This window comes from Lactuca serriola, chromosome 3, assembly GCF_051521515.1.
Source record: "Lactuca serriola cultivar US96UC23 chromosome 3, Lser_US96UC23_V15, whole genome shotgun sequence".
NCBI lineage: Eukaryota > Viridiplantae > Streptophyta > Magnoliopsida > Asterales > Asteraceae > Lactuca > Lactuca serriola.
This window is the reverse complement of record NC_136410.1, coordinates 163,222,509-163,248,488: the sequence shown is the minus strand read 5'-3', so window position 1 is coordinate 163,248,488 and position 25,980 is coordinate 163,222,509. Positions and strand designations below refer to the sequence as shown.

Below are 25,980 nucleotides of genomic sequence, written 5' to 3'. Positions count from 1 at the left end.
GGGCAGGCATATCAGGGACGCACCATGACGATGATGATGGTGGTGGTGATGATGAGTATGTTGATTAGTTATGTTTATTTGTTATTTGGGTATGTAGACCGCTTTCTGATACTCTTTATATTTTGTATGTTTTAGCGGTGATGTATGAGCGTAGACGCCTGCTTTTTGGTAAACAACTCTACGATGTATCTATGTAAATTACTTTTGGTATCTAATATACATTCATATATCTTTGTCAGTTTATTAATGTATTTGTTTTGTGCTCTTCTGTATTGCTCAAGCTTTTACTTTTTTAATTACCATATTTAGGTTGACGCCATGGAGATAATTTGAATGTAACGGAGATGATAACGATTTCAAGAACGCGAAATTGCGCAAGCAACGAAGGATTCCATTGCTGTTTGTTTCTTGCGGCTGACAAATACATCCATTTTAATCTGCATACCCTTGATGCAACCAAGAAGTACCGTCAACAAAAAAAAAAGTCGGTGAGACGTCAACGGTGAGGAGATAGAAAGCGATCGTGAAGAAGTCAATAACAATTTGAGGATGGAGATGATAGTAAAACATCGTCCGAATTAAATTAAACATGTGATTTGTAAAGGAAGGGCAATATTGTCCATTTGATTTCTGTTTTTAGTTTTAATGATTTTAAAATGGTAAAAAAGATTATAAATCAATAAAAATTATCAAAAAAATAGGTCTAGGTATATATGATATTAAAAAAACATTCAATGTCAAATACGTTATTTAGAGTTTAGGCTGGACAAATATAATTTTTAGATGTTTAGCAAGTACATAGGGAATTTTACTTTGGTTTTTAATCTCATATATTTTTAACTTTTAAAATTCGAAAAGATACTTATAACAATGGTGCTATCTTATTCAAACAACAAATAATAAAAGTTGATACATTAATCCAACAATGAGTGTTAGGAATCAATTCATCAATTATATATATATATATATATATATATATATATATATATATATATATATATATATATATATATATATTCTTTCCTTTGTTCCGCTTCCCACGGAACGATTGACAAATGTTTTGTGTTTTCTCCCATTTTAGAAAAAATTAACAAATCTTAGTGATAATAAAAATCTATTTAATTTTTTCCTTTTCCATTTCCTAATTTACTATTTTATTTTAAAATCGTTTTAGGTTTCATCTTTTGCTACTAATACAAACAATGCTCCACTTAGATAATCCTAAAAACTTGGAACACAATGTGTTCTCACAATTGTCGCAGATCGGTTATTTTGCGGTTTTTGAATTCCTAAAAGTGAAACCGGACCGAAAATTTCGGTTTTTGAAAAAGTAGAAACCAAACCATAAGTTTTATGTTTAGTTTCAGTATTTCGGTCTCGTTTTTTATTTATTTATTTATTTATTTTTTTTGCGGTTTTTCGGTTTTTGCTCACTCCCAGATAAGATTCTAGTAATCCTTTTCCTTTTGGGAGCTGATTCATAAGAACAAACTTTTTCCATGAACAACAATTTGTATATTAATTTATTATATTGTATAACTCAATAAAACAAAAATTATTATGTATAGAAAAACAAATATTATCTACGAATCACTTCCATTTTTTTTTTACAAAAAAAGAGAGAGGACTTTGGGACTTATAAACTCGTGCGCATTTCTCTCTCACACAAACACAAACTAAACAATGACATCTCTCCTATACTTTCGTTGGGCGTGCCTAAGAAATTGTGGCCAAAAATTCGCTCCCATTTCTCACATAAACAACAGATTTTGGATTGTGTTTGTTTGTTTCTTAATTTAGACATGGCAACCTTCTTTTTCTCCTTCTTGTCTCCTTAAAATCAAATAATTTTGCCCTAGGAAATGCCTCTTCAACTGGTCCAAGAATCGTACAGGAATCTTATGACGATTTTTGGACCAATTCGACCGATCGTTTAGGGTTTTACAATTCTGAATCTCCAAGGATCCAAAGGCAAGTCTCCACAACTGTTTTCACCTTACAAATTGATTTCTTCTCTACCCCTTTCATTTTTGTTTCATGATTTGTTTTTGATTTCATGTACATTGTCGATTGGTTGATCATCATTCTAATAAATAATTCTAGCATGAATTTGTAGATTACTTCTATTCCAACAACTTCATTAATGTTCTAGGGTAATTTGTTTAAGGAATATAGAAATGAAATCGCATTGTAAATTGATAAATTTTCATATAAATATCTATTAAGGTAATTGTGATTATGGCTTTAGAAAGCATGATTTCTTTCATGTGTAAATTATACTTGGCAATTTTGATAATGGGGAAAGATGAGAATGATACCAAATTATTTTGTAGTCTATGTTAAGCTTTCTCCTAAAATGTATGGAAACGTATCATAAAATAGCAATGTACATTTTTCGAAATGCCCCTCCTAAATAACTTATGGCTTATAATCTTTTAGCTATTGCATTTTTGATGTGTATAGAACTTGCTTTTTTGTAATTCATATCTCCCATATTTTTCATGCATGCTTAATTCCCATAATCCTAGTCATTGTGCTTTCTAAGAGTATCTTACTTAAACCGCTTGTTTAAACATAGTATAAGTTTCTTGAGTTATCTAATCAATATTTTTGTTTAGTACAAAAATACTAAACCATTTTAACACAATATATTAGTATCATATAAACACAATTAGGATATGTTCGACAACGAGCTTTTAGGAGCTTTTTAAGAAATAACTCGAATTAAAGAAAAAGCTTGGTTTGGAAGTACTAGCCTAAAATTTTTATATTACACCGAAAACTCTCAATCCAAAAGTTACTTCAAGTGGATTTTAAGAGCTCTTGTCTTTTAGTATTTATGTAATTGTACACCTTTTAAAAGCTTACTACTACTTCTACCAAACACTTCTACACAGGTGCCTAGGAAGTAGTGTTGTATACCAAAGAACAAAAATGGGGTTGAATTCTACTACATTGGTGCCAGGAAACACTAAAGATGAGAAGGCTCTTGCAGCTCAATATCAACTAATGAATTATATGTCGACACATATGTTTGTACGTAGATTGGTGTCTCAAAAGAGAAGGCGGATGCTTGTTGGTGGATATGATCTTGATATGTCTTACATCACAGATCGTATATTAGCAATGTCCTTTCCAGCCGAAAGAATGAGAGCCATTTATCGAAATCCTATGTGGCAAGTCAAAGAGGTTTTGGAAATGCGACATGCTGGACACTACAAGGTAAATGACTAAATACTATACCATTCTCATTATTATTATTATTATTTGTTTTGTTATTATATGTGAATATAAGATATAACTTATTGTTTTCTCAACCTTGTAGGTGTATAACTTATGTATAGAGCAAGATTATGATCCATCCCATTTTAATGATCGTGTGGAAAGATTCCCATTCGATGATAATCACGTCCCATCGCTCCCTATGATCAAGGAGTTCTGTCAAAGTGTTCATTCCTGGCTTTCAAGCGACCCAAAAAATATAGTTGTCATTCACTGCATGGTAAAATTGCAAATTTAAAAATATTTCCTTTTTGGATTATTTTTTCCTAAGGTTTATGCGAATATATTGATATAAAAAATTAAATATTTTTGAAAATTCAATAGGCAGGGAAAGGTCGGACAGGGTTGATGGTATCTTCGTACTTGGTTTACAGTGGCTTGTTAGCAGAGGAAGCTCTTCAGGTTTATGCAGATAAAAGGACCACAAATAACCTTGGAGTAAGTTTTAACTAAGTTGAAACATAAAAATTAAATTTAGGGTTAATATCATAAAAGACCTTTTTTGTTTTGGAATTAACCTCAATTTTGTTTTTTTTCCCGAAAAAGACCTTGTAATGTTATTCTTTTAGTTGGCCCTATTAGCATGTTTACCGATATTCTTCCGGTTACGGACATTTTTTTTGGAAAAAAATAAAATGTTGAGGGAATTTCGAAAAAGAAAGATCAGGATTTTTTCAGAAAAAAAGTTGTCTAAAATCGAAAAATTACGGGTAAACATGTTAAAAGGTCCAAATTGAGAAAAAACAAAAAAAAACAAGGTGTTTTTTAGGAAAAAAAGTTAATGTTTAATCAAGAAAAATAAGAATATATAAACTATTAAGTATTTTACCCTTTTATGATATTAACCCTTAAATTTAATATATATCATAAACTACTAATATCAACCAATTTACAGTTCACAAGTAAAAAAAGAAGAACATTGTTATATTAAGAATAATAAATTGAAAGTTGAATGAAAATGATATGCAGGTGACAATTCCAAGCCAACGACGTTACGTTAATTACTGGCAGAAATCTCTTTCGTTTCCGAGCGGCTGTCCGCCGGACGTCAACATTCCGGAACCAAGTTGCAGAGAGTTTCGACAGATCCGACTGATCGACACCAAAAACATAGAAACAGTCTTCTTCGTTGTGTCACAAATGCAAGAGGTTTCTGGACAACGATATCGTCCATCCACAGACACTTGCCGGAATTTCTGTAGAAAAATTAGAAACGGTGGTCGACACTCTTTCTCCTTTATCGAGGAAGACGAAGAGGAGACACAGAGTTGCCTCGATTGCTACTTTGGGAAAACTGTTCAAGTATGATTGTAGATTACCTGAAATCGATTTTTTTTGGAAAGGTTAAAAACGACCAACATACTATTTCATTTGTCCATTTTTAGTCGCTCAACTTTTTTCGTCCACTTTTAGGTACCGGAGTTTCAAAAAATCGTCTACTTTTAGCACGTCAACTTATTTTTTTTTTCACGTCTAAGTAATGAACTTTCCGAATCTTATTTTTGTCCATTATTTTTGGAAAGTTTATTACCTAAAAGTGGACATATAAGTTTAGTGACTAAAAGTGGTTAGACGAAATAGTTCGTTGGTCAGTTTTAACCTTTTCCCATTTTTTTTCCTTTTATCAAATCAATGATGTTGTAAAATGGTTGGAAAGGTTAATGGAGATGTGTGTGTGACATTCTACGAGAAGAACATTGGAGGTCGTCTCTTCTATGCTTGCTTCAATACTGCTTTTATCGAAGACAACTCGATACATGTACTTCAACCGATCTCATTTACTTAGATTCAATCATTCAAATATATGATAAATATATGATAGAGCTTCTAATTTTGCGCTTTCGGATTTGTTTTTCTTCAGTTTTCGATAACGGAATTGGATAAAGTTGGAAGTAAAGGAAAATCGATAGCAGGTCCTGACTTCCGTGTTGAGTTTCTTTTTGGTCCGCCGAACCCTAACCCTAATGAATTGTTCTCGGGTCTGACGCTGACCGACGGTAGTGAAGATAGCGATTGTGGAGATGGTTGCAATTCTAACCGGTGAGTTGGTCATTGGTTTGGTTTTTATTGTTGGGTTCTATTCATTTAAAACTTATAATTTTGTCGCATATATTTTTAGAAAGAAGAAATGAAGATGAAAATTGTGATGGTTCCCACAAAAATGTATATTTGAGAATAATGATTGGTCAATATCGATGAAATGTGTAAATGAATGGATTAGGCTTGTGTTTATATCTTTTATATCATTCTCTTTATTTATAGAAGCTTTTGAAACATTATAGTTATAGAATGGAAAAATGACTTAAAACAGTAACTAAGTTTAAAAAACATATGAAAAACACCATTCAAATTTGAGTTGTATCAAAAAAAAAAAAAATACCACCAAACTATATCATTTGTACACATATGACCATTCAAATTATCTATTTATTAAAAAACATCTTTTGATCGTCGAAATTAGTAGGTTTAGTGCAGAGTTGGCAAATTTGTATTGAGTTGATTAATGGACACGTAAGCATAAATGGATTTATGAGAGATGAGTTTCATAGATTAAAATAATGGCTCTCTTTATTATGAAGAACCTGTTCAAGGACTTACAACTTAAACATCACACTAATCTCCTTTCTTCCTATTCTAATAAATGAATAGGTTTATTCTCTTATTGACAAGTGTCATATTATTAGATTTCATCATTAATATTATATTTCAAATATCAGATCATTTGTCAACCTATTAATTATCAAATTTGAATTTCAAATTTTAAATTTAGGAAAACTGCAATAAAGTCCCTACATATTGGGCTCATAATCGATTTAGTCCCTATATATTTTTTTTATTCAATTAAGTCTCAAATACCGGTAACCGTAATCAATTTAACCCTTTGACCAGGTCAACAGGTCATCCAACTTTCAAAAATTACATTTTTGGCCCAAATTTCAAAATTTATTACAAATTTGATCCAAAATTTATACTTTTGGCACAAATTTTAAATTTTGTTACAAATTTGGTCCAAACTTTACATTTTTTGCCCAAATTTTAGAATTTTATTATGAATTCATCATAACTTTAGTTTTTTTTACAACTTTTTTTTTCTCAAAGAATTGTTTCTAATAAGTTTTTTCTTTATAAAATTATATTTATACAAAAAAACGTATTTTCACTTAAAAGTCTTATATTTTCTATATAAAAACTTTTTTATATGAAATATCTTGTTATAAAAATAAATATTTATTAAGTATATAAATATATACAAATCCGTTTTTATAAAAAATGTATACAAAAACGTATTTTACAAAAAAAAATGTATACAAACACCTATTTTATCTATATCTTTTTTATAAAATCGTGTTTGTTTACATTTTTTTTTATAAAAACTTGTACGAACAATTTTTTATATAATACGTGTTTGTATACATTTTATAAAATGTATACAAACACGATTTTATAAAATATATATAAACACGTATTATATAAAAAATTATTTAAACACTTTTTTATAAAATGTATACCAACACGATTATATAAAATGTATACAAACATGTATTATATAAAGAATTAGTCAAACACATTTTTACAAAAAAATATAAACAAACACGATTTTATAAAAAAAATAGATACACACCTATTTGTGTGCATATATATGTGTGTATATATATATATATATATATATATATATATATATATATATATATATTATACCTTAAAATGCATCTTTGGTCAAAGGCTGAAATTTAAGAGGTACAAACTTTATTGCTTCATGTACAATGATTTTATGCTTTAAAATATAATCCGGTCAACATTTAGTATAACATTTAGTATATAAGGATAAGTAAGAAGTCCGTCAATAGTTAAAAAAAGTCAAGGAAGGGATAATGAATTAGTATTCCTATCGCCCCTGTTATCAAGGCGTTATTGTTTTGAGTTTTGACCTGCTCATTATCTTATCTGAGCATTTCCGCATATCTTGGTATTTTTGTTCATTGTTCATATATATAGATACATTCAAATACAAGCTACCCATCACTCCCTCATCACACTGATCTGGCATAAGTCTCTCTAGAAACCCTAGCCGTCGACCTCTACCACAGGTGATTACATCATCTTGACAAAAAACTCAGCCTTTGGCCTTCTGCTACGTCGCCGATTGCCGCTTTGCCTCAACCACCATCATTGTTCACCACTGCATACATACTCAATCATCTGGTCGATTATCTCTCTACACCCAACAATCTGTTTGTTGCCTGTTCCACTCAATCAAGATTTTTTAGGTCAAAATCCACCTTCAGAATCGCACACATTCAACCAAACGATTACGACTTTTATGGGAGTTAAAAGGGAGAACGATCAAACAGATGGAGACATGTTTTCTACTTTCGATCCCATTGCCGCCCCAGGAAGAACAGACGATTCATTTTTTTTTTAAATCAAAACTTATCATATCGTGATTTGGAGAGAAACGTAGACAAAATCATCTGCTTGAACGACTTCACTAGCGGGGCAACATCATCTCTTCAATTTGATTATTGAAAATGAACCTTCGTGATTTAAGGATAGAGGTATTTTTTTGAAATTTCTTTATCTTCATCTATTTATCCCACCGTGTTTCTATTTGGTTCAAACATTAGCATCCACTGGAAGATGCTTGGCATTGAAATTTCTTAACACCACCGTGAATCGAAGCCTAATCGAAGTTGCTACCACCACCTTCAACGCCAATTAACGCAACCACCACTACCACCTCTACCCTCATCCTTTTCTCTTCCATATTTTATCAGTCGATGTCGAAGGTAAGCAATTGTTCTGTCTTTCTTTCACTCTCAACACCGATATTAAGGTAAGCAATTGCTCACATCTACCTTGTATTTTTTCCTGGAGCATACGTACAAAGAGATTTGTCAACACCAAAGATCTTGTAAGTTTCTCATCTAATAGATTCATAAGAAAAACTTATGCCATGTATCTGATGAAAATTTAGATGTATTTCTATTCATTTCGTACATAAAATTTTGATTGGGTTGATTTGGGGGTTAGGGTTTCCTATTTATATAATAGGTTGTATTAATTGTTATCATATTAAATTTTTTGTTGATTGGGTAGTTGTTTTGCTTTTAAGATATATTTGACTCATTTGCCATTGTCCTCTCGACCAAGTTCTATAAATCCGACTTTTTTGTTTAATTTTATTTTCATACTACTGACTCAGTATCTACAACAGAGCCTACACAGAGCTTCATGGATAGTGGCAGCAGCTGAAACCCCCAAGATTATATTGAAAGATGCTTCTCAAAGGTGGTAACATAGATGCTTCTCAAAAGAGAGTATTTTCTTTTCTTATCCGCTCTTTCTTTCTTAAAAATCTTGATTTTAATAATTATGGTTTAATATATTTAGGTGATAAAATAAGAGACTAACAACGAAGTACTCTGATGTAATTCTGTCATAAATTATTGGTTTTTTCTTCAAATTAAGAATTATGATTCGTTAATTAGATGGGGTTTTATAATATTGACGCTTGAATTTTTAAATATAAACTTTTATGGTTCAAATAATATTGAATTTATCAATTGCATGTTAAATTGCATTTGTTTTCTTTTTTCTTTTTGCACTGCATGTGAATTCGTTCTTTATGATCTCAAACTATCAGTTTTACTTTGATATGTAATGTGATTTTAAGGAATTTTGAGAATTAGTTGAACTTGGTTCTTAAGTTTTGAAGGTTGAAATCCTATTTGCAATGACTAATTTCATATTTTTACATTAAATCTTTGTTAATAACACATGTTAATGGCGTTAAGAGACCCTGATAGGAGACAAAACTTCAATGGAATTGTTGAAAACAACAAATTACCATATTACCCTCTATTGTTCTATCTCACACCCTTATTCTAGATATTCTTATATTGCCATTTTTACCCTCTATCATTCTATATTTCATCCCGTCCCTGTAATATGTAATACAATGGTTTGTCTACTTTCTTAACTTTAAAGGCTCATTTGGTAAAAGGATGCATAAGATGAAAACCGGTTATCTTCATGTTGCAGGGTCAAAAATCAAGGTTATGGACACACTTTGAAGTGAAATATGGAGTTTGGCACACACAAAGTTATGGACACTCCAAAACTGAAAAAAAAAATCAACTAAACTCAAGGACCATTTTTTAATATACTCAAAATTCCCTAATCTATACTCCCGATTCTTGAATTTGGGTTTCATGTCAGCATCCTCTCCATCATGTTCACCAGGACCAGGTTATAGCTCCCTCACTCTTGTATTCCAAATTATAAAATTCAAAATATCTCACCACTGAATCTCTCAGCAGATTTGTGTGTGATCTGATCTGTATGAATGTATGAAATATAAAGGATTTTCTTGGTTGGTTGGTCAGCTGGTGAGAGACCAAGGGAGTACTGAATTTGAATAGTTCCACAATGTACCACCACGAGCTGGATCTTCTTAGAATTGTTTAGCAAAACATCCGAATACTTGTATGTGACATAGGTGTCGGCAATTGTAGTTTGTTCCAAATACATGTGTGTGACATAGTTTATAATTAGGAATTTGTAACTCCATTTAGTTTGAATTTTAATTTTAACAGAGGGCTTGCAAATTTTACTTTCAAATTGGACATTGCAACTTCAGGTGGTGAAGTTCAAATTTTGATTTGCATTTTTGGAGTAACTATCTTTCTCCATTTAGTTATGCATACGAAATCTATTTGAATATATTACATGTATTTTAAAAAACTATAAAAAAATTGATATGTGTTAGACAAATGGTTTAAACCAATTCAATAAAACTTGCATCCTATTCATATTTCTACTTAACATTCATCCATATCTTTATTTCATTGAAATAATTATTTGGAGAATTGTGTATTTTTTAGTTCAAATATCCTTTTTAAGAGTCCTAACTTGGTATATGTAAGGAAAATATAATATATGTAAGGAAAATATAATGTGCCGAGAGTTTAAGGAGAGTGATCATGAAAGGGGAGTAATATACTCCTTGAGTTTGTCTCATATTGTGAAAAAAAAGAGGTGGACTATATTTATAAAATAATAAGATTCCATTAAACACATAATATTAGATAAAAGATGAAATAGGTAAGATAAGGAACCTGATAGTATTGGAATTATTTTGGCCGATTTCAAAGATGTTCCGAATTTTAAATAGTTTTGCAGCAAATTCCAACATTTTATAAATTGTCACTTTCGGTCCCGTGACCGATTCCATGTAATTTATGTGAGTATCTTCCATTGTTTGCTCCAAATTAACACCCTCTCATTTTAGTCATTTTTTTATTAACTTATTCGATAAAAAATTATGGCTCAAAGGTTCATTGATCGTCTTTTTCCAATTTATGTACCTACCTATGACCACCGACCACCGACCATCAAGATCTTCTTCACATAAAAACAAACTATTCTATAAAAAATTAGGGATGGAAATCTGTTTCGACGTAAATATAAGGAAATGACTTAACTGAACGAAATCTTTCTTATACCTAAACCCAAAACCAAATGAAAAACCTTAAACCCAAAATTCTAAACCTAAATTTCGTATACTTAAAACCAAAACCGTAAACCCTATATAAACCTACTCACCCAAATTAACTCTTTGCTTGTGCATTGCATCTTCTTTTTAATATGTTAATGTTCTTGAAAAAACTATTCACCAAAAGCTTACAACTATGCAAAAGAGGTGTTATTCACAAACGGTTATTGGTTTTCAATGTTAGGGGTTTACCTTTTCATTACCTTCGTGTCAAAGCTGAGTTCCTAATCATACATGTTTCCGAATAGAAATAACTGTCAAAAGAAACTATTTTCACCCGTCGCTTTGCGCGGGTAAACGGCTAGTATATATATATATATATATATATATATATATATATATATATATATATAGGTGATAAGTGTTTGTATCATGGTTGTCAAATCGCGATCCTGATCGTAGGATCGTACGATCCTAGGTATGAAAAACGATCTAGATCGTAAAAGGATTGTATTTGGGGTAGGATCACAGGTAGGATCGTAAGATCGTAGGATCGAGATCTGATCCGATCCTACCTTCCTTTGATTTTGATTTTGATTTTTTTTTTGTTTATTTTTTTTTTTTGCAGATGAAATTTTTTTTAACACTTTATGTCTTTTACGCTTTACCAATCTACCATTTATCATTTTTTTATCGTGATTTATGACTAATATTTTGAAGTTTTTATAACTTTTGAACAAAATATTAAACGTTTGAAATATTTTTCATGTTTAAATATTATAAATTAAAATTATATTATATTTTGTGGGACCTTATGATCCCGATCTCGATCTTACGATCCCGATCTTGCAAACCCAAAAAGCGATCCTAGGTAGGATCCCGATCTTGACAACCTTGGTTTGTATACATTTTTTTTGTAATATACGTTTTAGTATAAATTTTTTTATAAAAATGGATTTGTATATATTAATATACTTAATAAATATATATTCTTATAACTAGATACTTCATATACAAAAAAGAAAAAACATATTAGAAACAATTTTTTGAGAAAAAAAGTTGTAAAAAAAACTAAAGTTAGGATGAATTGATAATAAAATTCTAAAATTTGGGCATAAAGAGTAAAGTGTTGACCAAATTTGTAACAAATTTTAAAATCTGGGCCAAAAGTGTAAATTTTTTGGACCAAATTTGTAATAAATTTTGAAATCTGGGCCAAAAATGTAAGTTTTGAAAGTTGGATGACCTGTTGACCGGGTCAAAGGGTTAAATTGAATACGATTACCAGTATTTGGGACTTAATTGAATAAAAAAATAAATATAGGAACTAAATCGATTATGAGGCCAATATGTAGGGACTTTATTGCGTTTTCCCGATATTTTCCACTCTAATTACATTAAATTAATAATTGATTCTCCTTTTTAAATTTCAAATTTCAAAATTTTTCACTTTAATTTTATTAAATTAACAACATTCGATTAAAAAGTAAAATAAAATTAATACAAATTATAAGGTGATATAACTTCACGTATTTATTTAAATCAAAGATTATAACTTTATATAACTAAAAAAAATATCTCTTAAATAATAATTTATTTAAAATAATTGATTAATAATTTTGATTTTTTAATATGAAAGTTTAATTAATTTTATAATCATGGTTCTCACGGGTTATAAACTAGTCCTATACATAAATCTAACCTCTCTTTTCTATCACATATTAACAAGGACACCATAATGATACATCTTAATCATACATACATCTTAGTCATACATGTAACGTCCGTGTTTCTAGGCTAAAGCATTAATAATGGTGTAATAGTCTAGGTCAACCTTTGTAACTCATTTTGAAGTAATAAAGAGGAATTATGTGAATATTGTGTGAATTATGTGCTTATTTGCTTAATTATTATGATTTAATTAATTAATAAGAAAAATAAGCGTTGAAAATAAATATTAAATAAAGCTGATATGTTTTAAGAAAGTTGTAGTGGCCGAAACAAGGATTCCGGAGATATAAAGAATTCCGAAATCCGAGTTATAATGAAGAAGTTATGACTCGTCGAAGTTTCGTGACGGAACCGACACAACACCGAGAAGCGTAAAAGGTGAATTTATGATCAAGTACTTTTTAGCCTTAGCAATCTAAATGAAAGTGGTAGTATTCATTAAACCGAGAATTTTGATAAAAATAACGTCCAAATCTGACTTCGTATGAGGAAGTTATGATTTTTCTAAGTTTTAGCTTAGCAGTAGACAACTAAAAACTCGAATTTAAGATCGAGTGATATCAGTGTTCTAAAAGGCGCGCCATGGCGTGAGGCGTGACTTCGCCGTTACGAAAAGCCTCATAACGTTGCTGTTAGGCGTGGCGCATAGCAAGGCGTGATATGGCGCGCCATGGCGCGTTATAACGCGTTATGGCACGTGTTTTTTTTCGTTTAAGACATTGTTTTTTTGCTCTTTGTTATGTCTTTTCTAATCAGAGATACAAGTATTGTAGTTTTTGTTAACTTTTTATTATTAGTTATTGATTTAACACTTCTAAAAAGTAATTATATTTAATATAAATTTATATTTATGTGGTAATATAAATTTAAATTAATACAAAATCGCCGCCTTACATCACGCCTTGAAAAACATAATGGCTCGCCATGGCTCGTTAACCTTGAGGCTTGTCCTTGCCGCCACGCCACGCCTCATGCCATTTAGAACCTTGAGTGATATTTAGCTGACACAACCTAAACGAGAATCGAAGGTCTCGTCAATAGTGATACAATGATAAAAAGACAGACGAAACCGGATGTCGGATGAAGAAGTTATGAATTTTTAACGGATTTTTCCGTCCTGGTCTGTTAAAAATAATATTATTAAAAATAAAGTCAAAAGTAGACAACGAAGTCTAAACGAAAGTTGTAGAATATATTCTCGCCTACGCGTGCATATAAAGAACGTCAAAAACGGAGCCCGTATGAGAAAGTTATTGATTTTAGGAGGTTTGGGTGCAATTTCCGAGAATTTTCGCATGTTTCAGGCTAAAAAGAGGCCATGTCACCCTTGCCTCGCCTGTTGACCCGTGTCCAATGCTGATGACGAGTCCGAAGCGTGGCCCAGTTCGAGACCGACGCGTGTCCGCCTCATGTCAGCTGCTGATACGACCGAAGGGAGGTCCAACCGAAATCAGACACGCCTCGCACCAGTGGCAATTCCGAAGCGAGCCACATGCCTCGCCCTCACATCCGACGCGCCTTCGCATCCGAGCTTGGTAGATGTCACGTGGAGTCTTCTCAGCCATTCAAACTTTGGTCTCGCACCCTATAAATAGGGGGGTTGCGAGATCTCCCTGCTAGATTTAGAAATTTGGCATTTTTCACTCCTAAACTCGTATTTTCACTGTTTCAACCTCCCCCGAAGCCCCGGTATCATTTCCAACACCCGAAACACGCCCCGAAGTGCCTGAAGACCCAAAAAAAAAATTATCTTTTCGGTTTTGAAGCTCCAACCTCACAGAGCCCGATTTTTCATTAAAGCCCCCGGTTTTATCAGAAACGACCATTTTAAGAAACGAAGTGCTGCCCGATTATCATTAAATCAAGTGAGTGTATAGTCACTTTCATCTTACACATAAATATGAAGTATTTTCTTTAAAATATGTGCTATGTGTATATATATTGTTTGTTTATTTGAGATGGATGTTGAATGGATGTTTTATACAAGTTTTAAACTGTATATATATTTTTATCTACAAATATGTTGGGTAAAACTGTTGGATTAATGTCTAAGTCCATAACTATAATTGGTAATACTTGACCCGACCCAGCATGGTCCATTTGGGTTGCATGGCATCATGCACTTGGATTGACTAAACTGAGAGAAGTAACACTTAAGGTTTATTAATATATTATAAGTTCTAATATATTAATAAAGATTATTTAATTAGTATTGATCAAAAATTAATCTAGAATTAATTAAGTGATAAAAAGAAGACTAATTAAATATATGGGTTGATTGGGTAAATCATCCATAACTTATATAGTGGGCTAATTCTCCATGGATTATCAAGTTGGGCTAAAACCCATAGGATGCTCCATGGTGTATTTGAACCCATGGATCCAAGGAAATGGAAAGCCATGACAATTAGGGTTTACCCTAATTGTAACAACTATATAAGCATTTTATTGATGTGAGAAATCGGCCACTAGGTGTGTGTGGAGGGCAAACCGATTCATGAAGTGTTCTACTTTTTCTCATGGTTATTCCAAGTGCACCTGATGTTGTGTGAACCATTTGAGGTGTCACATTTGGGGCACTAGGCTCTCGAGCTACATGGAATCAAGCACCAACATGGAGGTATGTAATTCTACTAGATTTTATATTATATGTACTTTATATTATGCTAGTTAGAACAATACCTTGGAAATTGATATTTTCATGTATAGTAGAGAAAACATAGACCCAAGGTATTTAGGGTTACATGTACACCATAGGAGTGTTAGAATGCTCAAATCCCAACAGTGGTAGAAGAGCCTAGACTTGTTTTCACTTATACTTGATGCAAATTGCTTAAAATCGAAGTTTTTTGCTGCTGGGACAGTGGACTCGCCAAGTGCACTGATGGACTCGACGAGTCCAAGACAAAATTCATCCAACTCGCCGAGTTGGTTCATGCACTCGACGAGTTGGAACCCCAAACAACATATCTTCGAGTTTTGGTGCTGGAATTGGTCTAGAATCATTACCTTTGTCTGTTTTGGTCTTATAAAACCTGTTTTTAATGTGGTAATGATTATGTTAAACCAATTTCGATGCTATAATCAAAGTTTCAAGTTTATATGTGTTTATGTAATTCTTGAAAAATGTTGATTATGAATGTTCATGCTTATGAGTTTTGGTAGATCATAGGAATTATGTGCAAATTGTTTGTTGTTATTCTTTGATCTCAATGGATGGACTCCATAATTTGTCCTCAAGTTATGGATTACCAAAAAGTTTTTTATGTTTCCTTGATTTATGATTTAGTTTAGATTGATGAAAAAAATTATGTTTTGTTGATTTCAATCGATATTAATCTAAAAGAAGTTCATAAAATATGTTTTTGTAACTTGTCTTCAAGTTATGTGAAAAGTCATATTTATGAATCTTAAAAATCATAAAAGTGTTGTAGGTTACATAAAAATGAAGAGTTTTCCATTAAATTGCTTAATGACTCCATAACTTGTCTTCAAGTTATGGATGTTGAAAAGTCACTTCATTAAAAATGTTATTAAAGAATAAGGGGTTACATTAAAATGAAGAGTCTTCTTTTTAATGAACCATTAAACTCATAAGTTATGAAATGAAAGGTTTTGAATAGTTTCAAAACTTGCCCTCAAGTTTTGGAATTTGTAAAGTCTTACACTCTAATACTTTAATTCCAAATTGAAACTTAGAATTTTAAAAGCTAAAATTCAAACTTTATGGACTTCATTAAATTAATCAAAGTGTTTAATTAAAAGAGTTAATAATTCCATAAAGACATGGTTTAAGTTTAATTAAATTAAGAGTATAGTTTAATTAATGGATTAAACCACCAAGTATTTTAAATGTTTAAAATACACCCTTATACTATTATTATAATTTTAATTATATAGATATGTATAAGATAAAGTCAATCTTACCATTAGTAGGCCTCATTCACGAAGCCGGTCTATAAGGGGGGTTTAAGGTTACTGCCTATAAAATGGCAGTGTAATGGGTGTCCACTCTCACCCACCGCTTCCTTGACTGGTGGATGGTCGTTAGCCGAACGGGTAGGAAAGGACTATAATTCTCCCTTCATTAAAAGTATAATGAAAAATACTAAGTAACTAAACACTTATAAATTCCCAATCTTAGTTACTTAGGAAAATGTGAAAAGGTGCTAGCCCATGAAATTACACTTTGTATCTTACCAAGTCGTTAGTAGAGCGTGTGTGGTTAACCGGGATGCTAACAAGGACTAGTTAGAGTGGCAAAGGGTAACTTGACTTTATTATAGATCGGTGGAGCGTGTGTGGTTAACCGGCACATCGATTAGGTGATAAAGTTAAGGGTACCAAGTCAATTTGCATGGTTATTCACACCTTGTTTGTGATCCTCGGCATCCCAGTCACAAACTTAAGAGGGCACAATCGAGATTCAAACATGCCATTGAAAGTTCAATGTATCTCAAAAGATCTAGGAGTTTCAAATCCAATTAAAACTTAATTATTTTTCATTTTTTCATGGTGGAAATTGGTAAATCATCATTTACCTACCTTCAACTATTTTATCACTCGGATTACGGCATCCCTCTTCCGGTTATAAATAGGTTGTTGGGTCCTAGCCTTAATATTTCATATTGGGTGTTATATTAAGGACTTTAAATCAACTAACTTGAATTTCTCCCTTATAGATGTCTAGTTTAGACAACTATGGTCTTCCCAAATCTTTAGGAACAAGCTTCCTAATGAAGATGATATCCCAAAAGGCAATCAAGGTGAAAGACTAATCCCTTTATTGAGCACTAATGGGACTGGAAATCATACTTCATTTCCTCCACCTCCTTCGATAAATCTCTCTATCCCATAAGTTTCAAGACTTGATAAGTTCTAAGTCACTCAATCCTTATTGGCAAACATAGTCTATATGTGCTTAGGTCTTAGAGATTAAGTAACATATTGACAAGCCGGGAGAGTCGGGTGTCGAAGTCTCGAGGTAGCTGGCTGTTGACTTGGTTCTTCAGTTACTCCCTGATGACGGATCACGACATGAACCTTAATGATCTTACCTATTTGCTTGATGATGTCGAATCAGCAATGATTTAGAGCATTGGTAAAGCAAATTAGATTGGAAGATCTACTTCCCAAACATATTTGGACATTGAAAATGGTAACATTAGAAGTCCAGAAAAACTTTCTCTTCCCAATTGAAAGGGATCGTCCATGGTCAAGTCGTTTGGCCCAATGGTAAAGAGAAAGGATAAGTCTGTGATAGTCTCATGTACCATTTCCAAAGAGTCAATATGTTTCTTTTGCCAAAAGAAGGGGCATTGGTTGTGAAGCTGCCGAATTTACCTGAAACCTCATGAGGATGGTAAAGTCAAAAGTTTGACTTTACTTTAGGTAAAGTCCATTATCTAACTCTATTAAGTCTCTTTTGGAGATTCTTAATACATGATGTAATGTAATTACATTTTGATGTTTTTGAAGAATCAAATGAAGCTTAAAAGGAAGTGTGCTGATTCTGATCGCATGGTTCGATGACCAGAATTTTGAGCCACTGCATAAGAGTTATGGGATATTGCTTAGGAATAGATAACAACAAAGTTTTCATATGAATTTGCATTGTAAGGATAAGTTTTTCCGCAAAGTTTTAAAATAAAAGAAATTTTTTTGATTTTATTTATTTTAAGCATTCTTACAAAGGCATTTGTGAAAAATTGTTGTTTATATGTTTCCATTGATAAGCAATATTGGAGAAAGGAATTTGATTCTTTCGTTTTTGGTAGTGTCATAATTTATCAAATAAGGAAAGATTCTCATCACCCAAGTTTCAGTTGAATAGAAACTTGGAATCATGCAAGATGTATTGTGTGATGAATGAGGTTTTTCATCTTTAGTGAATTAAGACTAATTCCTTGTTCACATTTGCATGTGAGTCAAGCGAAGGACTAAAGGATCGGGTACATTAGGTTGTGCACTAGTCAGGTCCACCACAAAAAGGTTGATAAGATTAATCGTTATGATTTACTGAAAGTTTAGTAAATATGATTATGCTTACAAGGTTAAGTGTAATTCTGAAACATTGGAAAAGTTTCAATGATTGGCAGAATGAATAAGAAGAATCAAATAAGGCAGAAAGATAAAAGTTTCTCCAATCTGAAGAGATGGGAGAGTGCTTGTGTATCTTGTTTTATGACTATCTTAGTGATTATGGAACCATATCACAATTGATCCTCTAAGGACACCTTAGTGCTTTTGTTGGCTAAGGAAAGGAATCATGAGTTGTTGAAATGGTTAAATCAAAAGATAAATCATACTTCATTCCAAAATCAAATCTTAGAGTGATACTCCACGATTGAGCCTCGAGTGACATAATCTTAAGAAAGTTTTAAAACACTTGTCAAATGTAGAGTAAAATGTTTTCTTACTCTTGTACATTTGAAATTGGTAAGTTGTGATGTTTTGGATAAAACAAAGACCAACTAAGGCAAATTGTGTGAAGTGTTTGTAAAAGAATCCGCACTATCTCTTGAATATTTGGCAAGAGAGTCTTATATGTCAAGAGGTTAGTGGGAGTCTAAAAGATCTTAAGATAGGTTCAAGAACTAATCAAGATGTTTGTTAATCACTAGCCCACGACTTGAGGTTTGTAACCTATCGTGTTGACATATTCTTATTTCTGTGTCTATTCCAGTTAAAATTTGACTATGCTTGTGAGTTCTATGAGTTCTCAATTGTTTGCATAACAACCTGGAAGCAATGGTAGGTCCTTGTGCTGCCGGGTGGCAAGAAATTAAGATCGCACAAGTTCAGTCCATATGTGTTTGGATTTGCCACTAACCTTGTCTTGTGATTATGGTTATGACAAATTCACATGGATAGGAACACTTGCACCACAAAATCTAAGTGTCATAAGGTTTCTCTCCGATTCATGAAAATGATGTTGAGGAAACTCTTTCATTAAGTAGATTTTAAGTAGATAGCAATTGTGAGAATGATAAAAGGTCTAAACATTATGATTACGACATCCCTCTTCATAATTGTTTAGACACAGAAGTGAGCTATCTAAGGAAAGGTGTCTGATTTTGATAAAGTCTTATCAAAGCATCTTGTATCAGAAATCTGACCTTTGGTAAGAAAGTCAATAAAGTATTGTTTTTCAAGAAGTCCAACTGATTTCTGAGTACATGTCAAAGCATGATGATTAAGTGGGAGCATAAGTGTTATGCTAGTAAGATAATAATCATTACGCTAGTGGGAGCATGATGATTATGTTGCAAGTTAGCAATGTTAATTATAGAAAACAAAAGTTTCAATTCGCTTTGAAAAGTTGTTTCCCTATAATTAAGGGAGAGGATTTTATACTTCATTCCAATTCTACAAGCTTAGATTGAGATTTTAATCTACTTTAGTCAAGGATATATAAGAATGTTATATTGGAATGGTTCAACATAAGGAAATTCTATATATGTTGCGTTCTCAAAATTCGATTATGATTACGGCATACCTCTTCATAGTTCGAATAGTGAGAATATGGCAAATAAAAATTTTATAGCATGAATCGTGTCCCATATACTTTGGGTATAGGATCGATTACATGAGCTATAATAGTTATCCTTTCTAAATTTTCCTAATGCTTAGGGCATTAAGAGAGGAAAATGGATTAGAAATGGATATGACTAAAATGATTAAGCAATTGTTGAGGACAATTTGAGGTTTACCAAAGATTGGTTACTCATGGACAATTGGAAGTATAAAGTAAGGACCATATTGACATATTTTGAAAAGAGGAAACTCTTGTTCAAAAGTGATGGTCAAAATGGGAATATGGAATTGTTTACATAGGTGGAAGTTATTCTTTGAATAAGTGTAAGATTAAAGAACTTAATGCAAGAAGGATGTTCAAAGGAATGTACTTTGAATTTGAGACTTCATTTCCATGGAATTGCTTTCCATTGGAACACCTTGTAATGTCTGTTGCCAAGTCTTTGTAACTTGTGTGTATATTCATTACAAGAGGATTATTGCATATAAGTTTAGAATCTAACAAGATTATGGTAAATGACAAGAATTTGGTGTTCTTACATTTACAAAAGGGATTGGGATTGTGAAATTAGCATCATTGGAGTCATGTTCAATTGATCTATTTCACAAAAGAAAGGACCATAGTAAACATAGTGTGCCTGCTTAGAGCATGGCATGACTACTGTTTCAATTCAAGTATTAAGTTGATTAATCGAAACATGAATATTGAGTAATCAATATGGTGCTTAGATAAAAGATGTTTTATTTACACTCAAAGTGTTGGGGCCATATAGGATTAGTATTATTTTGTGTTTCACTTTGCATGTTTTGACTTCCAGAATAACTAGGCCGTTCTTCCTGAATGACTAAGTTATTCAAACCATCCACAGTCAGTCATATGTTGGAAGTAGATATGAATCAAGATTGGCATGAATTTGGCTTGTATGATTTGTCTAATGTGCATTAGACATAGCAAGAGTTGCTACAACATTCATGAGTGCTCATAAGTTTTGAGTATTGGATTCAACCCACGCTCATTTGAATCACTTCATGGATTTTATCACGAGTGAATCATGAGACGATAATATCTTATATTCTTCAAACCTAGAGATATGAGTTGTTGACTATGAGTTGGTTATACATTGATTACACGTAAACGCATTGGTAACTCGATGTTATAAAGCGTGCCTTTGTGTATGATTCAACAAGTAGTTAGTACAAGCATATGAGTCGAAGTTTATCCATTCCTTTTACCTTCGGGATAAAAGTGATATCTGTGGGCCCCTCGATGATTTAGTGATGACAAAACGTAAGTGCTCGGTCGGGCCTAGACTGATTTGATTTGTTCAATTAGTCGGTCGTCATAAATCGGAAATTGAGAAACAACAAATGAACAAAGAGAATGATTATAATCCATGTCTCAGTCCATATGATATCTAGAATGGAGGAATATATGATCACTTATCTAATGGACGCGTCATTGATTTGTTCAGAGTTCGACAACGCCTTTTGAGAGCTACGATTGCTAGTCGGGTTATGAAGTCATACTTGCAATAATAGTTTTAGACTTATCCAAGTGGGAGACTGTTGGATTAATGTCTAAGTCCATAACTATAATTGGTAAGACTTGACTCGACCCGACATGGTCCATTTGGGTTGCATGGCATCATGCACTTGGATAGACTAAAATGAGAGAAATAACACTTAAGGTTTATTAATATATTATAAGTTCTAATATATTAATAGAGATTATTTAATTAGTATTGATCAAGAATTAATCTAGAATTAATTAAGTGATAAAAAGAAGACTAATTAAATATATGGGTTGATTGTGTAAATCATCCATAACTTATATAGTGGGCTAATGCTCCATGGATTATCAAGTTGGGCTAAAACCCATAGGATGCTCCATGGTGTATTTGAACCCATGGATCCAAGGAAATGGAAAGCCATGACAATTAGGGTTTACCCTAACTGTAACAACTATATAAGCATCTTATTGATGTGAGAAATCGGCCACTAGGTGTGTGTGGAGGGCAAACCGATTCATGAAGTGTTCTACTTTTTCTCATGGTTATTCCAAGTGCACTTGATGTTGTGTGAACCATTTGAGGTGTCACATTTGGGGCACTAGGCTCTCGAGCTACATGGAATCAAGCACCAACATGGAGGTATGTAATTCTACTAGATTTTATATTATATGTACTTTATATTAAGATAGTTAGAACAATACCTTGGAAATTGATATTTGCATGTATAATAGAGAAAACATAGATCCAAGGTATTTAGGGTTGCATGTACACCATAGGAGTGTTAGAATGCTCAAATCTCAACAAAAACATGGGTAGATGAAATAGTTGATGTGTGTTAAAATGATAAGAGGCCTCGATGTTGTTGGTGTTCCAGTCATCTAGCGGAGTATGGATGACGACCATTGACTCTTCTAGACAGTCCAGTGGAACGCTAGCAGGCTCGCAACCTGTTGGTGTTTGTGGGCTTGATGTTCACTGGTGTACTCCATCCCCCTCATGGTTGTCTTACGGACATATATGGCTGAGGAATCCCCTTAGCAGTAAATACCATCCCGATGATAAAATCCTTACACTAGGTCCCTTGTATAGGTGTTTAGGGATATAAAGTGAGGATAACGGGAATGGGTAATCAGGGTTATCGTTGGTTGATAAAATTAATAAATTTATTGTTGGTCGATGAATTAATAAATTTATTATTATTTATGGGTTGAAAACCCTATATGCTCACCAAGTTCCCAAGCCTGATCCACTCAACTTTCTGTTTTATAGGTAGTGGACCCAGAGCATAATTTGGATGATGTTGAGGAATTTTTGGATTATAGGCCAGTAGTTGTAAATAACTATTGTAAGGCTTATAATGTACTGTTTATACTTTTGGTCTGTATCGGAACATGACATCCTGAGGTTTTGATATATAATAAAATACATTTCTTTAAGAAATGCTTTGATAAACTTTTTATCATATTTTGTTTTGGGAACAAATTCCGCAACACTTTTAATCAAATGATTACTCTGATTTTATTATAAAAAGCATAAACTAAATCGGTGTTTTCTGGCCGTGAAATTGGAGATGTCACAATACATATGTTTTGTAACAAAGTTATTTTAATTGTTTATATCTAGTTATTAATTAATAACAAAATCGTGACATTTTTCTGGATGATCCTTCACATGTGAGATCATAAAAACCATAGTATGTCGACTTGCTTTCAACTTTATGATTATTTGTTTAATCTAAAAGTTTCAATCCAAGTTCAAATAATTGTTTGTTTTGAGTGGAATGGACCCGATACATTGTGCCTCGACTTGATCTATGAGTTGTATGTTTGGTTGTGCTTTTCGTGTTTGTGACCTTTATATAATTTATTTTTTTTGTTGTAATATGTAATTTTATTTTAAATTGTATTAGTTTAGTTAGGAAAATTGTATTAGGATATAAAATTCTAATTTATTGAAGAATGAAGACCAATAGAAGGATCTAGGAGTTTGGAGTCCTATGTTGCTCTTGTTGACATCAAGTACCGATGCCTTTTTGAATGGGAGCTTTGAAGTGTACTTTGTCCTTAGTACGACTACATGGTGGTGTTGTTAATTGCATTATTATTATGTTTGTATGACTACATGGTTGTTTTATTTCTGCATATTTTCTTTAATAAAATTGGAATCACAAAAATTGTTAAAAGTTAACAAAGAATAAGTTTTATATAAGTTTATAAAATGAACTTAAGTTTGAATGGTTTTCAGATGATTAAGTTAAAATATTTTAACTAAACAAACAAAACAAAATCCCGTTTTATGAAAACGTAAATCTCATGTTACCCAGGCAGTTTTTCGCAGATCTTCGGATGACCATAACTTTCATATACAAACTCGATTTTAATGTTGTTTTTATCACCTAAATCCTCTTGATCAGCTCTACAATTTTCATTAAGATTTCAACATCTAACTCTTGCTTTAACAAAAATTCATATTTCGACCGATTGAGATTGTTAAAGTTTGTATGAAATTCATAACTCCTTCATATGAACTCCGTTCTCGACTGTCTTTATATCGACGTGTTCATATTCACAAGATCTTCAATTCTCGTTTAGATTGTTTCGGCTAACAATCAATCGATTTGAATTTCGATTTTTGTGCCCGTACTGCTGCACTGAAACTTCGAAAAATCATAACTTCCTCTCACGAAATCTGATTTAGACGTTCTCAATATGCACATTCTCGGTTTTACGACTACTATGACTTTCGTTTAGATTTTTTAAGCTATTAAGCAACCTATCAAATATTCACTTTTTCCGACGTGTATAGCCATTTCGGTTTAATCGCGAAGCTTTGAAAAAACATAACTTATTGATACGAAGTCGGATTTCAGGGTTCTTTATATGCACGAAATCCTTGTCACGTATACTATAACTTTGTTTAAGGTTATTTATCCTATATAAACTTCTATAAAAATGCCATTTTATCGCTTATTATTTCTTATTCTTCTAGTCTGAATTTGCGGGCGTTACAGTGAGTTTCACAGGTTTTGATTCTATACGTTTTTATTATCAAAAGTGTGTTTCATTTATTTAAAAATAAATGTGTAAAATATGTTGGGTACAAAGTTCTCCATTAGATGACTAGTGAAGGCTTGGCTTGAGAAGACCCACTTGCACATGTGGGATTAGAGCCTTATGACATGAGAGAGAGTGAGAGATAGAGACAGAGAGATAGAGAGAGAGACTTATTAGAATCTCTATAAATAGTGGGTTGCATACCACTAGTAGAGTGTGCATGAGAGATGTAAAATTGTGAGTGTAAAGTGTGTGTTATTTATTAGTCAATATCTTGTACTTCGTTATCAAATACATCTATTATTCACCCAAATCACCATGTTCATTGTGTTCTTTACAATTCCACATGTCAAATCAAATGCTCATAATTATCTACAAAATGTATCTTAATTACACTTGTAATCCCATACAAATAAATGAGCATGGTTTATAATAATAACTTATGAAATATAAGTTATAAATCTATAAAGATTCCTGTCGAAATCTTTGTGAAGTATTATTTAGTTATTTATTTTAACAAAAATCGACGCTTAACCATTTAAGAAAATGTTCCTACTATATATGGTCATATTTCAACTTTTATGAATATCCGGACTATATATAGCCATTATTTCCACTTTATACGTGCACTTTCTATAATGAATTTTTGGGGTCTATAATGAGCCTATAACTGGACTACGAACGAGAAATCCTCCGAAAGAACAGTGAAGGGTTTGTAGATATCATCACTAATGCTTTATCTATGTCGTGAAATAAGAAGAGACTGCACAATTATGCTCATTTTGACTTGTCAGACGGAGGTTGTAGCTAAAAACCATAGGTCGGGATGTCAACCGGTATAGATCTATACTAACATGTTACACGCTGCTTGTGGATTACTGGTTATAACACATAGGACTTTTACTAAGTTTTCATGTTCTTAGTAGATGAAGAGTATAACTCATATAAGAAGTCTCTTATTTGATAGATCCAAAAATATATGTGTGTGTACTTATGTCCTAAACATTAGTTGAAAGTTAATTTGGCTAAATCGTTCCCATTGTTCAAAATAGTAATATAAACTTCAAAAGTTAAGTTGTAGAGTTTACTATACATATAGTTTAAGTTTTATAGAAAGTTTCTCTTCAACAAAAATCGGACAGCATAACAACTACGTTTGAGCAAAATCCAGATTTCAACCTATGTGAAATCAACCAAAAACATATATATATATATATATATATATATATATATATATATATATATATATATATATATATATATAGAGAGAGAGAGAGAGAGAGAGTTAGGATCATATATAACATCTAAGTATTGTGTGAATGTATAACCAAATGTGGTCCAATCATTTTATAAGATCATTATAATAATTTGG

The 25,980-nt window shown here is 32.1% G+C and overlaps 1 protein-coding gene and 1 long non-coding RNA gene across 3 annotated transcripts; both read left to right on the top strand.

Moving 5' to 3' along the window:
* Nucleotides 1-1,735: 1,735 nt before the first annotated feature.
* Nucleotides 1,736-5,506, top strand: LOC145094722 (phosphatidylinositol 3,4,5-trisphosphate 3-phosphatase and protein-tyrosine-phosphatase PTEN1-like). Its single transcript, XM_079032792.1, has 8 exons — nucleotides 1,736-1,971; nucleotides 2,898-3,222; nucleotides 3,326-3,502; nucleotides 3,607-3,720; nucleotides 4,252-4,584; nucleotides 4,940-5,041; nucleotides 5,144-5,322; nucleotides 5,402-5,506. The coding sequence occupies exons 2-8, from the start codon at nucleotides 2,935-2,937 to the stop codon at nucleotides 5,412-5,414; spliced, it is 1,206 nt and encodes a 401-aa protein (XP_078888918.1). The 5' UTR covers nucleotides 1,736-1,971; nucleotides 2,898-2,934; the 3' UTR covers nucleotides 5,415-5,506.
* A 1,707-nt stretch (nucleotides 5,507-7,213) lies between these two features.
* On the top strand, nucleotides 7,214-10,061 carry LOC145094721 (uncharacterized). 2 transcript variants are annotated; one of them, XR_013703515.1, is made up of 4 exons: nucleotides 7,214-8,194; nucleotides 8,498-8,571; nucleotides 9,325-9,531; nucleotides 9,669-10,061. It is a non-coding gene; the product is annotated as an uncharacterized LOC145094721 (long non-coding RNA). The 2 variants fall into 2 exon arrangements; XR_013703514.1 differs by having other exon boundaries at nucleotides 9,603-10,061.
* The last annotated feature ends 15,919 nt before the right edge of the window (nucleotides 10,062-25,980 follow it).